Source organism: Bufo bufo, chromosome 7 (assembly GCF_905171765.1).
Source record: "Bufo bufo chromosome 7, aBufBuf1.1, whole genome shotgun sequence".
Lineage (NCBI taxonomy): Eukaryota > Metazoa > Chordata > Amphibia > Anura > Bufonidae > Bufo > Bufo bufo.
The window spans coordinates 33,666,461-33,684,222 of NC_053395.1; the positions used below are offsets into that span (position 1 = coordinate 33,666,461).

The 17,762-nt window shown below is 46.5% G+C and overlaps 1 protein-coding gene across 3 annotated transcripts in view; it reads left to right on the forward strand.

The window, feature by feature from the left end:
* The window catches only part of SNX8 (sorting nexin 8), a 34,586-nt gene that overhangs the window by 6,302 nt on the left and 10,522 nt on the right, over nucleotides 1-17,762 (forward strand). For all 3 annotated transcript variants that reach the window (XM_040439794.1, XM_040439792.1, XM_040439793.1), the window contains exons 2-9: nucleotides 395-564; nucleotides 1,532-1,649; nucleotides 8,499-8,620; nucleotides 10,578-10,658; nucleotides 13,206-13,366; nucleotides 15,121-15,247; nucleotides 16,504-16,572; nucleotides 16,664-16,813. In XM_040439794.1, coding sequence (XP_040295728.1) covers nucleotides 424-564; nucleotides 1,532-1,649; nucleotides 8,499-8,620; nucleotides 10,578-10,658; nucleotides 13,206-13,366; nucleotides 15,121-15,247; nucleotides 16,504-16,572; nucleotides 16,664-16,813 — 969 coding nt within the window. In that variant the 5' untranslated portion in view covers nucleotides 395-423. The remainder of the gene's footprint in view (nucleotides 1-394; nucleotides 565-1,531; nucleotides 1,650-8,498; nucleotides 8,621-10,577; nucleotides 10,659-13,205; nucleotides 13,367-15,120; nucleotides 15,248-16,503; nucleotides 16,573-16,663; nucleotides 16,814-17,762) is intronic.

Below are 17,762 nucleotides of genomic sequence, written 5' to 3' on the forward strand. Positions count from 1 at the left end.
CCCATGACCAACATTTATCACCTCTCCAAAGGCTGGCGGGTCTGATCGCTATGAGCCCCACATTATGAGGGTTCTCTGGTCCCCTACGTGAGTGATGCACGTGACCACCTCTCCATTCACGTGACTACTTAGTGCAGCGCTCGGCTATCTCTGGCAGTCCCATGTAAATGAATGGAGTGGCAGTCTCGCACATGCACTACTTCCTTGACTTGAGCATCCCTGTGATCCCAGCGGTCACCCCCGCTTATCTGTAGATAGGCGGTAAGTGTTGTTTGTGCCCCCCCCCCCACCCCTTCCCTTTAATTCCGAGCTCCTTACCAGAATAATATCAGAATATTGTATTACATGCTTGGCGGTGACGGGATCAGAAAAATGACATGGTGTCGTCTTGCAGGTGTCAAGAGTCTCCCTGAATGCTGCGCTATGGAGGTGACCCAGGGAAGTCCTCTGATGCTGCCCCATACTTTGCAGGAGCTCCTGGGTCATGACACCGTGCAGGTGGAGCTCATCCCTGAGAAGAAAGGCTTGTTCCTGAAGCACGTGGAATACGAGGTGTCCAGCCAGGTATGAGAACGCTTGCAGTGCGGTATTATATTGCTTGTAAATCCTATTATAGCTGCATTTCCACCAGGATATTAATTTCACGGTTTCTTATTCGTCTACTTTTAATACCAATTTTCATTTTACTTGTAACTTAAAGACGACCCCTCTCCTGACCATGTCTGGTTTAGTAGCTACTTGCATCCTCCATATAATAACGATTCTGGAGCATCTGTTCTTATGACTCTATGTTGTGCTGTTCCTTAATTATTCCTGCTAGAAATTAGAAACTAATTGCTAACAGTTTGCAATGAAGGTCCAGATGGGTGTTACCAGTGAGGGGGGGTGTCTCCGCACAGTCTGACACTGGCAGCACTGATTGGATGGTGCCAGACTGTGCAGGGACACCCCCACCCCCTCCAACTGGTAACACCCAACTGGACCTTTACTGCAAACTGCTATTAATTCATTCATAACTTCTAGTAGGAATAATAGATTGGAACAACATAAGAGTCTTAAGAATAGAGGCTCCAGAATTGTTATTACATGGGAAATGCAAGTAGTTACTAAAGCGGACCTGTCCGGAGAGGGGCCGGTCCTATTTAATGGTGTATTCCCATGTCACCAGATGTTCACATCTCCAGTGACTGTTTCCAGCAGAGAACAGCCTGCCGGCGCTCACCAGTTCCGGCATTGGCGGATTTAGCAGATCACCCTAACCCTATTGACTATCAAGGGATCTAGCGGTGATCCAACCGCTTTCCGGCGTAAATGACGCATGCAGCGTTTTTCCTATCGGCTGACAGTCAGCCTTTATGCCGGATCGTCCCTAACGGAGATGTGAACGTCGCCTTACCTGCTCCTCGCCCCTGGATTCCTACTCCTTTGATCCCCTGCTGCTCTGACGTATCACTGGTAAATGTAACTGCAAATAATTTATTTTGTGATGTCGCCTTCTGTCGACTTTAACACTGTTGCGGTCTTTTTGCAGTTCTTTAAAACTTCAGTGTACAGAAGATACAACGACTTTGTCATGTTCCAGGAGATGCTGTTACAGAAGTACCCCTACCGGATGGTTCCGGCTCTGCCGCCAAAAAGGATGATCGGAGGTACCACTACTATTTAAGCCTCCTGTTTGACCCCATTGAGTATATTCCTGTTACCCTTCGTGCTCTGTGCAAGTCCCAGGGGTCACATGCACAGGCCCGGTTTCCAAAAAAGCAGAGTATGCAAATATTACTGGTTGGCAGAAATACAGAACAGTTTATTTATTTATTTTTTTAACTCAACAAGGGATTTGTTAATAGGGGATTCCAAAAGTGACAGAATCTCTGTGGACTGGTAGATAGGACTGTGTGTGAACAGTGAGGCTGGGTGCATATACCCCTTCAGCATACCCTTCCTAAGGCTCCATTCACACGTCCGCAAAATGGGTCCGCATCCTTTCCGCAATTTTGCGGGAAAGGGTGCGGACCCATTCATTCTCCATGGGGACGGAATGGATGCGGACAGCACACAGTGTGCTGTCTGCAGCCGCAATTGCGGAGCGCGGCCCCGATTTTGGGCCGCAGCTCCGCAAAAAGATAGAGCATGTCCTATTCTTGTCCGCAGCTTGCGGACAAGAATAGGCATTTCTATGGGGGGTGCCGGGCTGGTGTGTTGCGGACCCGCAGTTTGCGGGTCCGCAACACACCACGGACGTGTGAATGCAGCCTAAGCGTTACTTTTCGGATTTCTTTATCATTTCTCTAATAATGGTCCTGTCAATCAAAGTGCAGACGGCGTGGCATCTGTGTCGGTTCCATGTTCATATGGGTAACTCACACAAACAAGATAGTAATTAGTACGTCCACTAAATATATGAAAATCACTGCCTGAAGAACGTATTAAAAGAAAATAATAAAGTATTTATTCAACTCTAAGTTATAAAAACGGGAAAGACTGTATATCCCTTTCCGTGACTATCAGGCTTCCAGACTCAGGTGATGTGATGTAGGAGTTTGATTGGATCCACAACACAGCCTAAAATCTGGACTAGATCCCCATCCAGCTAGCACGGTGGTGCCAATATATACTGGTAAGGGGAAAAGGACACGGTTCGTGTATTTGAACCGGGCACAGGTGCGTGATCAGAAGCAGTCCTACCTAGCTTAATTTGTAAGGCAGCTACGAGTGAAGATAACACTGGTTGCAAGCAATCCAGTATAAAGCATCCACAAAATGCTAGTGTATATATGTGGACGCTCACTCAGCTGCCTCCATAAGCCTACCCCAATATACTGTATAATATACTGGGTCTCAGTCTCAGACCGCATGCACACTAGCAAGTCTTGACTCAGAACTGCACCCTGCCTAGAGAGCCGTGTCCTAGTATTAGATCACCGGCTCAACGCGTTTCGCTATGGCGCTGTAAGCCACAACTCCTCAGGAGCGAAAATCTCTTATTAACTCAAGTTGCCTGTCAAGCAGAAGCAGCCTCACACTTTTGCGTGTCAAGGCTTCGGCGCTATGATGGCCGTACGCGGCCGCATAGACGCCGAAAAGATATCAGATCAGCCCCGCCTATAGTGGATCAGTCAGAGGCACGTCATCTGACCTTCACCCCTGATCCGCCCAGTGCCCACGTCGCAACGCACGCCTCCTTGTCAGCGCAACAAGCGCTCCTGTATGGGGGGGAATCTAAGATCGCGGCTCAATGTATGTCACCTCCACGCCTCGTTCTGGTGTCAGAATAACAAGGAACCCAAATCGGCGACAGAGCGGTGTGTATATGCATCCATATTGAAACCATATAAGGGAAAACCAAAACCAAGATTAATTAACAGTGTGTTGCCCTTAGATCTCCCCGCTTAATTGCCTAATATTTCTGTATGCTGAAAAAACCTCCTAACAGTAGACGGATAAGAGATTAAAGAAGCAGATAAGCTTCCAGGGACACCCACACAATTCGGTGTACATATATACGCAAGGGTAGGAGGAAGTAACCATGATGTTAGATACATGTGGCTCAAATGAAGCACGAATAAGAAATCGCTTCATTTAGGCCACTGGGCTGGATGGTTTGTAATTTAAAGATCCACATAGCTTCTTTGCGGAGCAGTGGTGTGTCTACATCTCCGCCACGTGTGGATCTATTATGCATAACAATCCCCTGGATTACCAGCATGTGCCTCACGCACATGACGAGACACCGTAGTGTCCCGTGAATTACGGATATCCGATAGGTGTTGACCTATTCTCCTCCTCAGTTCGCGCTTGGTCTTACCCACGTACTGTAGTCCACATTTGCAAGTAATAAGGTTTACTAAACCCACTGAGGTACATCTAATGAAGGAGCGAATATTATATCTCTCTCCACTAGAGGAACTGGTAAAGGAATCTCCTTTCATGATGTACTTGCATATAATGCAAGAACCACAGGGGAAGTTGCCTTTTGCTAAATTTTTTTTAGCCATGTTTCAGGAGTGGGCCGAGTGTAGAGGCTATGCACCAATCGATCACGTAAATTAGAGCCACGTCTATACGTGACCAATGGGCGGTCAGATATAGATGGTCCGATATCTGGATCCATGTTTATATGGGCCTGCATTGCTGAGAACAAGGATGTTTTATTATGTGCAAATGAGCCTCTGGGTGCAACGGGGGTGTTGCCATTACACCTAGAGGCTTTGCTCTCTCTCCAGCTGCCACGCCCTCTGCACTTTGATTGACAAGGTCATGCGTGATCACGTTTAGGCTGGGTTCATATGAGCGTGTCCGGATGCGTCCCGGTGTGTTGCGGCAAACCCGCGCGAGTAGGAATGCAATTGCAGTCAGTTTTGACTGCGATTGCGTTCGCGTTCATGTTCAGTTCCAATGTTTTTTGCACGCGCGTGATAAAAAAACCGACTGTGGTACCCAGACCCAAACTTCTTCACAGAAGTTCAGGTTTGGGTTAGTTGTAGTGTAGATTGTATTTTCCCTTATAACATGGTTATAAGGGAAAATAATAGCATTCTGAATACAGAGGGTTAAATTGAGGGTTAAAAAAAAATAAAAAAATTAACTCACCTCCTCCGCGTAGCTCCCGGTCTCTTCTTTACTTCTTTAATGATGAACTACAGGCTAGGACCTGTGGTGACGTCAGATCACATGCTCCAATCACATGGTCCATCAGCACGGTGATGGACCATGTGATTGGAGCATGTGATCTGACGTCACCAAAGGTCCTTTAGCCGACAGCTCATCAGAAGAGACTGGGAACTACGCGATCAAGAGGAGAAGGTGAGTTAATTTGTTTATTTTTTTTTTAACCCCTCCAGCGCTATTCTACTAAGCATTCTGTATTCAGAATGCTATTATTTTCCCTTATAACCATGTTATAAGGGAAAATAATACAGTGAATAGACGGTCTCCTAGCAACCATGCGTGAAAATCGCACCGCATCCGCACTTGCTTGCGATTTTCACGCAACCCCATTCACTTCTATGGGGCCTGCGTTGCGTGAAAAACGCAGAATATAGAGCATGCTGCGATTTTCACGCAACGCACAAGTGATGCGTGAAAATCATCGCTCATCTGAACAGCCCCATTGAAATGAATGGGTCCGGATTCAGTGCGGGTGCAATGCGTTCACCTACCGCATTGCACCCGCGCGGAAATCTCGCCCGTGTGAACGCAGCCTTACACTGTCCTCTCCTAGTACAGAGGGTGCAGCAGTTGCAGAGAGAGCAGAGCCTCTAGGTGTAATGGACACGCCCCTGTTGCTCCTGAAGCCTCATTTGCATATATTAAAACATCGTTTTTCTCAGCAATGCGGGCACATATGAACACGGGACCAACACAGATGCCTTCAGCTGCCAAGTGCACATGTAACAGGTCAGCCAGTGTCATGGGCACAAATCTGCATGGTCGGCCATTGATTTGAATGTGATGTTACATTGCCCTGGCTGATGGAAGCGTCCCATGACAAAATCGGGTGTTGTCAGGGGTCTCCCCATGGCCACTCTTCTGTTAAAGGGATGGTCTATTATAAAACAACCCTTTTAATCCTGGTATTTTATTATAATATATGAAGTCAAATTTATGAAGTTTACTAAGAATTTTTTTGGAGCTTGGCGTAGACTGCTCTATAATACTATGGTTGTCAAATGTTCCGGATTTCATAATGGCGGATAAAGAAGAGAACCTGTCAAGCGTAGTCTAAATATACTTTTTTTTTTTTTTTTTCCCTACAAAGCAGTGCCTGGAGTGACACGGCTTCAGATCTGCTCTTTTCAATTAGATGAAACCGTTCGAGAAGAGCGGAGGTTATTTTTGTCCTTTTATGAAACGGCATAGATTTGTTAGGAAGGATATGAAGGCTGGATTAGGAGATGAGCGGCGATGGGACTGTCACAGTCGCTGCTTCTCCTCCTTTGATCAGGGCTGATGTGAAGGCAGATAGTCGTAGCGCGCTCAATTACAGCCGCCGCAGAAGAGATAACGGTTTATTTTCTGGCACTTCAAAGGGGAAATGTCAAAATTCTCAGATGGCTCCTTTTTCGAAGGATCACAGGGCATTAATTAGCGGAAGCGGGGGTTAACCCTTTAAAAAGGGGTGTCCGCTATTGTAGGGTTAATTGTGGCTGACAGAGTGGATAAGCTTGCACGTGGACACGTCACTGTCTCATGTAATAATACAGATTATGGGAGAGATTTATCAAAACTGGTATAAAGGAAAACTGGCTTAGGCTACTTTCACACTTGCGGCAGGACGGATCTGACAGGCTGTTCACTATAATGGGGACGGGGGCGGAGCTCCGACGCAGCACGGCAGTGCACGGCGAAAGCCGCTGGACTAAAAAGTCCTGCATGTCAGACGGCTTTCGCCGTGTACTGCCGTGCTCTGTCCCCATTATAGTCAATGGGGACGGAGCGGCGGTCCGGCGGCACAGTGAAATAGCGGAAGGACGGATCCAACATGGTGAACAGCCTGTCAGATCCGTCCTGCCGCAAGTGTGAAAGTACCCTTAGTTGCAACCAATCAGATTCCAGCTTTCATTTTTCAGAGCTCCTTTAGAAAATAAAAAGGTGCAAGCTAATTGGTTGCTATGGGTGACTAAGCCAGTTTTCCTAGAAACCAGTCAAATTCCACCTTTAATTTTCCAAAGCAGCTCTGAAAAATAAAAGGTGGAATCTGATTGGTTGCTAGGGGCAACTAAGGCAGTTTTCCTTTACACCAGTTTTGATATACAGTATATACTTCTGATGGAAGAGATTCGTCAGGAAGATTTCCTGACATATTCCTCAGACTGAAGCATATGCCGCCCGTTGACTCCCAACAATTGTAAAAGAAAACTGGCTTAGGTGCCCATAGCCACCAGTCGGATTCCACCGTTCATTTTTCAGAGCTCCTTTGGAAAATAAAAGGTGGAATCAGATTGGTTGCTATGGGCAACTAAGAAAGTTTTTTCCTTTACACCAGTTTTGAAAAATCTCCCCCAATGGGTATCATTTTTGAAAACTCTCTACTAGTAAGTCTGCCTCTGTTGCCTATAGCAACTAATCAGAGCTCTGCTTTCATTTCTTAAACTGCTCTGGAAAAAATAAAAGCTGTGCTCTGATTGGTTGCTGTGGGCAACAGAGGCAGACTTACCAGTAGAGTGTTTTAGAAAATGAAGGCCAGCGTATTGCCTTGTACAGGACCTGAGGGGCTCGGGGCAGGACACAAAAAAAGTCTTCACGTATCTATAACCGCAAATTAACATAAAGGGAACTGAGAATTAGGGGATTTTGGTGACTAAGAATTAGAAATAAAATAGTCTTCTGGTATCCTAGTATTAGAAATTAATATTCTCCAGGATTAGAAATGCTTTCTTCCAGAAACAGCTCCTCTCCTGTCCAGTGTTTGTGCCTGGTACTGCAGCTGAGCTCCATTGAAGTGAATAAGGCTGAACTGTAAGGGTCCATTCACACGTCCGTGGAATGGGTCCGCATCACTATGTGCTCTCCGCATCTGCATTTCCGGAGCGCGGCCCCGATCTTCCGGTCCGCAGCTCCGGAAAAAAATAGAACATGTCCGCAATTGCGGACAAGAATAGGCAGTTCTATAGGGGTGCCGGCCAGGTGTATTGCGGATCCGCAATACACTACGGACGTGTGAATGGACCCTAAGGCTAGGGCTACAAGGTGCCAGCTATCGCGGCCAGTATCGCTGAGCCGCAGCGATCCCATTCATTTCTATAGGATCACTGCTGCTCAGCGATCCTGGCCGCGACAGGTGTCGCCTTGTAGCCGTAGCCCAATACTAGAGATGAGCGAATTTCATGTTATGAAAGTCGTTCACGCTTCGTTTGGTGGTAAAAGCAGAATTTCGTTATGGATTCCGTTACCACAGACCATAACGCGATTCTATGACGGAATGCCTCTAAAAGCATTCCGTCATAATAGAAGTCTATGGCTTGCATAACAGATCTGTCCTGGACTCCCCTGCATAACGGAAACGGGACGGATCCGTTTTGCAGCCCATATACTTCTATTATGACGGAATGAATAACGGAACGCCTCTAAAGGCAAAATATGAAATTCGCCCATCTCTACCCAATACCATACACAACCCACGGACAGGTGTGGCAATTTTTTGGAAGAAGGCAGCCATATTTCTTTGTACAACCCTGAACTGCCATACCAGAGACAGCCTGTCGACAAGAGTGGCGCTGTGTCTGGTGAATCTTTGTAGGGACTTCTATGCTCAGAGACAGCTTCACTCTCGTGGTATGATATATGGCAAGTGAGCACATAGGATATAGTTACCGTAGGTTAAAGGGATATTCAAACCTGGATATTTATGGCACATCGGTAGGATATGACATAAATGTCTGATGGGTGTGGGTCCCAGTTCGGGAGAATGCTGCGCATGCGCTATACCTGCATGCAGAGCCCTCCCCTATGTTACGGTGTATACGCAGCTCATTCTCGTTTTCTTTGTATTTCCTCAGCTGACCGTGAATTTATAGAATCTCGGAGACGGGCGTTAAAGAGGTTCATCAATTTAGTTGCCAGGCACCCCTCTTTCTGGGATGACTCCCTCGTGAGCATATTCCTGTCATACAATGGCCAGGTGAGTATTACACAGGTACATGGACAGGCTGCGTTTGCCAGGTTTTCGGGTCTGGAGTCGCAGGTTGTAGGTTCTGGCCCATAGTGAAGAGTCTGGAGCCGCAGGTTTTAGAGTCACAGGTTGCAGGTTCTAGGTTCTGGAGTCACAGGTTTTGGCCCATAGTGAAGGTTCGGGAGCCGCAGGTACCCCCGGTATGATTTCCGCGTGCCCTAATAGCACAGGGGTTGTCTTCATGCGGCATTCCATTTGGGCCTTGTTCACATTGGCGGAGGCTCAGACGCAGATTCTTCCGAAAAAACAAACGAGCTCTGCCCCAACCCCCCCCACCCCCCAAAAAGTGACATCCAAACTGGAAACGGAACGGACCCCATTACAGTCAGTAGGCTCTGTTTGGTTCCAGTTATATGAAACCGGCACGTTCATTACTTTCATTGTTCTGCTCCTCTGACAAAGCAGAACACTGGAAATAAAGCAGAACACTGGAAATAACTAGCGGTGGTGTGAACATGGCCTTATAGAGGACCCGTCACCACCTCTGACATGTCTGTTTTAGTAAATAAAATAAGATTCTCCAGCGTTATCATCTTAGGTTGTTTCTCTATTATTCCTCCTGGAAAGGGCAGTTTTCCCTATGGATGTTTCACAGCACTGTTTGGAGAGTGTCCAACTGTTTGACACGGCCTATTAGCAGGTGGAATGGTAAAACTCAGTTGTCAATTCTGTAAAATTTGTGTACATGTTGTTAAGAGGAGTAACAGAGGAGCAACACAATGTTCTTAGAAAAGCAAGTGCTAATGAAAATGTTGACCAAATCAGACCTGTCAGGAGACACCCTCCCCTGTTGACAGGTAGAATGGTAAGACCCAGCTGTCCGTTTTTTGTTATACATTTCCAAGAGGAACAATGGAGGAGCATCACAGTGCAAAGTTCTTAGGAAAGCAAGTTTGAATGAAACAGTTGACAAAGGCCTCGTGCATATGAATGCGAGGTGTCCGTACCCGTGCTGCTTCACTTGAATAGGGTACGCGATTCACATTCAAATGTCCGTGCCTCATGTGGTGCAGAGGCACGGACGGAAAACCCATGGAAGCACCCCACAGGGCTTCCCATCCATACCTCCTTTCCGCACCGTTTCCTCCGGATTGCGGAAACATTCAAGTGAAAGGGTCCGCATCTGTGATATGGTGTACCATATGGCTGGTACCAGTATATTGCGGACCCGCTGTTTGCAGGCCGCAATACGGGCCCGGACCTGCTACAGTGGTGTGCATGAGGCCTAAAGCGGGTAAATGCTTGTCGGGGGATAAAGCCTACTAATGGGTGGCATGGTAAGGATCACTTGTCGCGTTTGTTATACATTTCCAAGAGGAATAACAGAGGAGCAGCACAATTCAGAGTAAAAAAAGTCAGAGAAGCATATTCAAACTAAAGATCCGAAAGCCGATATGACAGGAGAACTGACCGACCTTTAACAGGGGTCGCTACAGAAAACGGGGGCTAGAGCAGGGTCTGTGCATCTCTGTCAAGCCTAGGTGACTATGGGACCATGCAGATTAAATCTTTCTTAGCAGGTGCCATTATTGGAACCAGAGTCCCAGTGTGAACTGGTCTCTGACTAGACTTTGTATACATATTCCTGGTGAGAATGGGATTGGGTTTATACACAGCAGCCAATCAGATGAGGCAGAGCTGCTGGGGGGAGGGGCAGAGCAGCAGCCTGAACCAATGATGAGGCAGAAGGCGTGTCTCAGACTCCCACTAGACACTGTAGCTGAAGTGTAGTCACAGATAATAGTCAGCCTGATCAAACTCCAGTCATCAGCTGAACGCTCTATGGGTTGCAGTACACGGAGGTGGGAGACATGTTTCATGGTGTTTTGCTGTACTTTTCTTTGAAGTCCATGACTCCTCCATTATAACTACGGGTCACATTACCTTGTGTTCCTCTCTGCTTCAGGATGTGCAAATCAAGATGCGGGAATCCAGTCGCGGGGTCGGAGATGAATATATGACGACTGCATTTGCTGCGCAGGCTAAGGTATTTGTTGTTAGGCTCGTTATGTGTATAATCTCAGATATCTATTTTGGAGCACTGCTCTGTTATTCCCCCTGGAAATGTATGAATAAATTGTCCGCCGGATGCTGCCATTCTCCTCGTTAAGGCCTCATGCACACGACGACAGTATTTTTTCACGGTCCGCAAAACGGGGTTCTGTTTCGTGATCCGTTTCCTTTTTTGTTTCCGTGTGTCTTACTTGATTTTTGGAGGATCACCAGACATGAAAAGTGAAAAAAAAATCAAGTTTGCCTTGCAAATGATAGGAAAAAAACAGACACGGATCACGGACGCGGATGAAAATCTTGTGTGCCTCCGTGTTTTTTCACGGACCCATTGACTTGAATGGGTCCGCGAACCGTTGTCCGTGAAAAAAAAAATAGGACAGGTCATTTTTTTTGATGGACTGGAAACACGGATCACGGACGCGGATGACAAACGGTGCATTATCCGAGTTTTCAACTGACCCATTGAAAGTCAATGGGTCCGCAGAAAATCACGGAAAACGGAACAACGGACACGGAACACAACAACGGTCGTGTGCATGAGGCCTAAGTCTGATTCTGTCCGCACTGATTGGACAGTGTCAGACTGTGTAGGGACACCAACCTTTGATTGGTAACACCCGGTTGTCAGTTTATTGACGCATATCCGGGAGGAATAATAGAGGAACAGTACAACACAAAGTTCTAAGATTCCACAGTTATGCCATGGGGAATTAAAGTATTTGCTAAAACAGATGAGACATGTCAGGAGAGGTGACAGGTCCTCTTTAAAGGGGTTGTCAGAGATGATTAAAAATCTTGGGCAAACCTTAAATCGGCTTAAAATAATAAAAAATTATATATCTTATGCTCGCCCCTTTCTTCAGCGCTGTTCTCTGCGGTGCTCGTCCACTTCTCCTTCCGCTGTCTGTTTACAAACTGCAACGGTGACGTTCCATATACAGGACGTGACCACAGTAGCCAATCACTGTCCTCAGCGGTCTACCAAGGAAGGCGGTGATTGGCTGCGTACACTGCTGAGGACCGTGTACACCTGTATCTGCATAGGGTCTACTCAGGAATGTCCCAGTCATTTAAAGGGCATCTGTCAGCAGATTTGTACCTGACACTGGCTGACCTGTTACATGTGCAGTGAAAATGTCATCACACCTGGTCCTGCCAATCAAAGTGCAGAGGGCGCGGCAGTTGCAGAGAGAGTAGAGCCTCTAGGTGTAATGGTAACGCCCCCGTTGCTCCTAGAGACTAATTTGCATATATTAAAACATCATCTTTCTCAGCAATGCGGGCACATATGAACATGGGACCAACACAGAGGCCTTCAGCTGCCAAGCGCACATGTAACAGGTCGGCCAGTATCATAGGTACAAAACTGCTGACAGATGCCCTTTAAATGTGGGAGCAGGAAGCCAAAATACTGACCATTCACTTTAGGCTACATGCACACGACTGTATGTGTTTTGCAGTCCGCAAAAAAAAAAAAACGGATGACAGCCGTATACATCCTTTTTTTTATTTTATTTTTTTGTTTGTTTGTTTTTGTGGATCCATTGTAACATTGCCTTAAACGGACAAGAATAGGACATGTTCTATCTTTTTTTTTTTTTGCGGGGCTACGGAACGGACATACTGATGCGGACAGCACACGGTGTGCTGTTTGCATTTTTTGCGGACCTGTTGAAATGAATGGGTCCGCATCCTATCCGCAAAAAAAAAAAGAAATGAACAGACGTGGAAACAAACAACGTTTGTGTGCATGAAGCCTTAGGCCTCATTCACACAACCGGTTTTTTTGGTCCGCATCTGAGCCGCAGTTTTTTCCGGCTCTGATGCGGACCCATTCACTTCAATGGGGTCGCAAAAGATGCGGAAAGCACTCTGTGTGCTGTCCGCATCCGTTGTTCTGTTCCGTGGTCCGCAAAAAAATATATAACCTGTCCTATTCTTGTCCGTTTTGCGGACAAGAATAGGCAGTTATATCAATGGCTGTCCGTGCCAGTCCACAAATTGTGGAACGCGAACGGACGCCATCCGTGTTTTGCAGACCACAAAAACACACAACGGTCATGTGCATGAGTCCTTAAAGGGGTTATCCAACATTTTGATATTGAAGGCCTATACAGCTGTTTGAAGAGGCTAGTGAGCAGTGCGCTCTCTTCCTATGCCAGTGACGTTACATTCATTAGTCACATGGTCTAGGCACAATCTCATTCAAGTGAATGGGGCTGAGCTGCAATACCAAGCACAGCCACTACACAATGGACAGCGCTGTGGCGCTCACTGGAGTGCCGCATCCTCCTCAAACAACTGATCGGCAGGATTAGTGCATGCCATATACATAGCGTCTCTCCTATGTGTGATCCGTCTGTCAGTAGCCTGCACATGTGACCCTATGACCTGTGCTTTTCCGACCATCAGGCCCGTCCACGCAGATGATTTGTAGCTGTGAATACTGTGGACGTGTTTTTATGACTCGCAGATGATGTTTTGTACGTCTCTTTGTTTCCGGTGTTTCTGCTTCGCTCAGGATTTCCTCCCCGCCGATATCCAGGTTCAGTTTGCTGCCAGCAGAGAACTCATCAGGAACATCTTCAACAGCTTCTACAAACTGCGGGATCGTTCGGAGAGGATGGCGTCTCGGGCCATCGATAACGCAACGGATCTGCTGGGCTTTGGAAAAGAACTAAGGTAAAGGAGTACACAGTAAAATGCATCGCTGTGTGTGAAACCAGTGGTGCACACGACTGTATGTGTTTTGCAGTCCGCAAAAAAAAAAACGGATGACATCCGTATACCATCCTTTTTTCTTTTTTGTTTGTTTGTTTTTGTGGATCCATTGTAACAATGCCTTAAACGGACAAGAATAGGACATGTTCTATTATTTTTATTTTTTTTTGCGGGGCTACGGAACGGACATACTGATGCGGACAGCACACGGTGTGCTGTTTGCATTTTTTGCGGACCCGTTGAAATAAATGGGTCCGCATCCTATCCGCAAAAAGAAAATGAACAGACATGGAAACAAACAACGTTTGTGTGCATAAAGCCTTAGGCCTTAGACAGGATTGCACTGGTGCCCGATGCTGAACTGCTCCCCCTGCTGGCCGAGACAGTGCCACAGCTGCTAACTGTAGTCACCACTAGGGGGAGCTCACTGCTTACAGATTGATAAAGCTCCCATTGATTTTAGCACTAGCTGGTAAAATCCATGTGCGGTGATTGCCACCTAGTGGTGTCTGCATGCAGGAAGTCATATCACGTCTGATAAACCGTTCTGTGCCCCTACAGAAGGATATTGTAAAATTATTCAGGACCGAATTTTGGTCCTGGAAACAAAATGGAGCACATTGTCTTAAAGTGTACCTAAACTTTATCAAAACCTACTCTAATAACTTTTTAATATACTTTATTTTTTTTATTTTTTACTTTTTCTAGTGAAATAGGCACCTAAAGTCCAGGTGCCTATTGCTCTTAAAGGCGTTGTCTTCTTTTTTTTTTTTCATCATGTAGACAAAGTTAATTCAAGCCACTTATTAATGTATCGCGATTGTCCATATTGCCTCCTTTTCTGGCTTTATACATTTTTCCATTGCATTATACATGTCTTGTTTCCATGGTTACAACCACCCTGCAATCCAGCAGAGGTCGCCATGCTTACACACAATAGGGAAAAGTGTCAGTCTATGTGCACTCCTGATGTCCTGACCACCAGAGAGGCCGGCGCTTTTTCCTATAGTGTACAAGCACGTCCACCACTGCTGGATTACAGGGTGGTCGTAACCATAGAAATGAGAAGTGTCTAATGGGTTTGAAAAATAAATCCAGCCAGCAAAGGAGACAATATGGATAATCACAATACATTAGTAAGTGGCTTGAATTAAAGGGGTTGTCTCACTTCAGCAAGTGGCATTGATCATGTAGAGAAGGTTAATACAAGGCACCTACTAATGTATAATGATTCTCCATATTGCCTCCTTTGCTGCCTCGATTCATTTTTCCATCACATTATACACGGCTCGTTTCCATAGTTACGAACATCCTGTAATCCAGCGGAGGTGGCTGTGCACGTGGGAGTTCACATAGGCTAGTGCTCTTTCTTATAGTGTGCAAACACAACCACCGCCGCATTTTGCGCAGCAGAACGTCCTGCCCTCTCAAGAACAGTCCTGTCCTTGTCCGTAAAACAAACAAGAATAGGACATGGTCTATTTTTTTTTTTTTGCGCGGCCGCAGGACAGACATATGGATGCAGACAACACACGCATCTATTGTGGCCCCACTAAAGTGAATGTGTCCGCATCCGATTCGCAAAAAATGCGGATCAGATGTGGACAAAAAAATACGGTCGTGTACATGAGCCCTTATACTAATGTTGACCAAAATGGCTTTTAAATTGGGTATATCTTCTGTGCTAACCGTTCCAAGCGTCTCTTCCTGTTTAGTGCCTTGGGCTCGGACACTACTCCTCTGCCTTCCTGGGCGGCTCACAGCTCCTGGGGTGCACTGAAGCAGGCACTTAAAGGGCTTTCTGTTGAGTTCACCATACTTGCTGACAAGGCAGCCCAGCAGGTACGTATAACTAATAGCTGTCTCACCTCCGCAAAGGGCATTCATCATGTAGAGAAAGTTAATACCAGGCACTTACTAATGTATTGTGATTCTCCATATTGCCTCCTTTGCTGGCTGGATTCATTTTATCATCCCATTATACACTACCTGTATCCAGCGCTTATGACCATCGCCGCAGCGCAGATACGAGGTGGCTGGGACAGGAGCTGCTGCACATGCTTAATTATGAGCACTTTTGCGGTCATTGTCACCCGAGAGATCGGCGATTTTTACCTACAGTCTGCAATCACAGCCACTGCTGCTGGATTGCAGGGTGTTTTATAAGTTGACCATAAAGGGTTAAAGGGGGTGTATCATAAAGACAACCCCTGTCCATATGCCCCATTAAGACATTTGGATTTCATGGAAGAAGGTCCCCTGCTCGCAACTCCAGTCATGACTGGCATAGACAGGCAAATGTATAGTCATTCCTGTCTTCTAAAGTGCTAGCATATCACTGGGGTATGGCATGACCTTTAATTAGTGGGTGTCCCACCTCTGGGACTTCCACCAGACTCGATGGCCCCTTCATTCTCAGGCTTGTTGGGGGGGGGTAACCTGGAGATGGGAATACCCCTTAAACATACCGTATTTTTCGCCCTATAAGACGCACCAAGGTTTTAGAGGACAATAATAAAAAAATTTAATCAGACCTCAGCTCATAGCCACAATCAGACCCCTAATGTAATTTAAACCCCCAATCAGACCTCAGATCACAGCCCCAATGTGAATAAGAACCCCCCCCATTCAGACCCCCAATGTAAATAGCCCCCAAGCAGACCTCAGCCTGATGTGAATGACCCCCAAGCAGACCTCAGATCACAGCCTGATCAAGCAGACCTCAGATCAGACCCCCAGGCTCAGAGCAAACCTTAAAAAAACAATTAACTTACCTCTCCTGCTCCGGACACCACCGCCGTCGCTCCTCACATCCACACTCTTCTAGTTCAGCCTGCCACACGCACACAGCGTGAGGTCACAGCGCGCTGACGTCCTTACGCTATGCGTAGTCACAGCACAATGAGCGGCCGAGGACTAGGAAGTGGTGAGTACAGAGCCCAGGGAGTGCTGCGTTCACTGCTTCACGGTCCTCCTGTACTAATGAGCACTTCCATATATTGGCGTTTACCACTGACATTTCCCCCCATTTTGGGGGGAGGGGAATGCGTCTTATAGGACGAAAAATACGGTACTTATTTTTATTTTCCCGTTTGTAGGGTAAACTGGAAGAAATTGACGTGGTGGAGAAGTTAAATCTGTTCCTGGATCTTCTTCAGTCCTACAAGGTAAGGGACGGCCACCAGCCGGTGCACCACGTGCCATCAGGCAAGACTCTTCCGTCGTGGGTGCATGTAATATGTGAGTTGTTCTGTGCAGGATCTGTGTGAGAGGCACGAGAAGGGGGTGTTACACAAGCACCAGAAAGCCTTACACAAGTACAGCCTGATGAAGAGGCAGATGATCAGCGCCACCGTGCAGAATAAGGAGGCAGAGTCTGTGGAGCAGCTGGAGTCACGTATTGTCGAGGTGGGCTTATATAAAGGCCCCCCTGGGTCCTAAACCTATTTCTGAAATGAGGGTGTTGGGTTTTACATCGGAGTCTGAATAAAAATGCTGGTAAGTTATAAGAAGGGGAATTGTTTGTGGTTCGTTGGCGCCCCCTGGTGAGCAGTGTAATTTATGAGTGGTTGCTCATAACTTCACTGCAACAAAGTGCAGTATCTATGCCAAGACTGATTAATACTGCCCCCTATTGACAGGAACATGGAGTAGTTGCCTTTTTTTATTGCTTATGTGTAACTTTTTGCTTAGGGTGCATTCACATCACCATTTAACTTTCCATTCTTCTGATCCGTCAGAAGAAGAAGAGAGAAAAAAACAAACAGGATACTGTAAAAAAAACGGATCCAGTTGCATCAGTTATGCATAGGATCCGTTTTTTTTTTTCTTCTCTCTTCTTCCGACGGATCAGAAGAGCGGAAAGCTAAACGGTGATGTGAACTCAGCCTTAGGCTACATGCACACGACCGTATGTGTTTTGCGCTCCGCAAATTGCGGATCCCCCCAAAAAAAGGATGACATCCATATGCCATCGTTTTTTTTTTTTTTTGCGGATCCATTGTAACAATGCATAAAACGGACAAGAATAGGACCTGTTCTATTTTTTTTTTTTTTTTTTTTTTGTGGGGCTACGGAACCGACATACTGATACGGACAGCAAACGGAACGGAAACGAACAACGTTCGTGTGCATGTAGCCTTAGGCCTCATGCACACGATTGTTGTGTGTTTTGCGGTCCGCAAAACACAGATGGTGTCCGTGTGCGTTCCGCAATTTGCGGAACTGCACGGACAGCCTTTAATATAGAGAAGAATAGGACATGTTATATATTTTTTTTTTGCGGGGCCACGGAACGGAGCAACGGATGTGGACAGCACACGGAGTGTTGCCCGCATCTTTTGCGGCCCCATTGAAG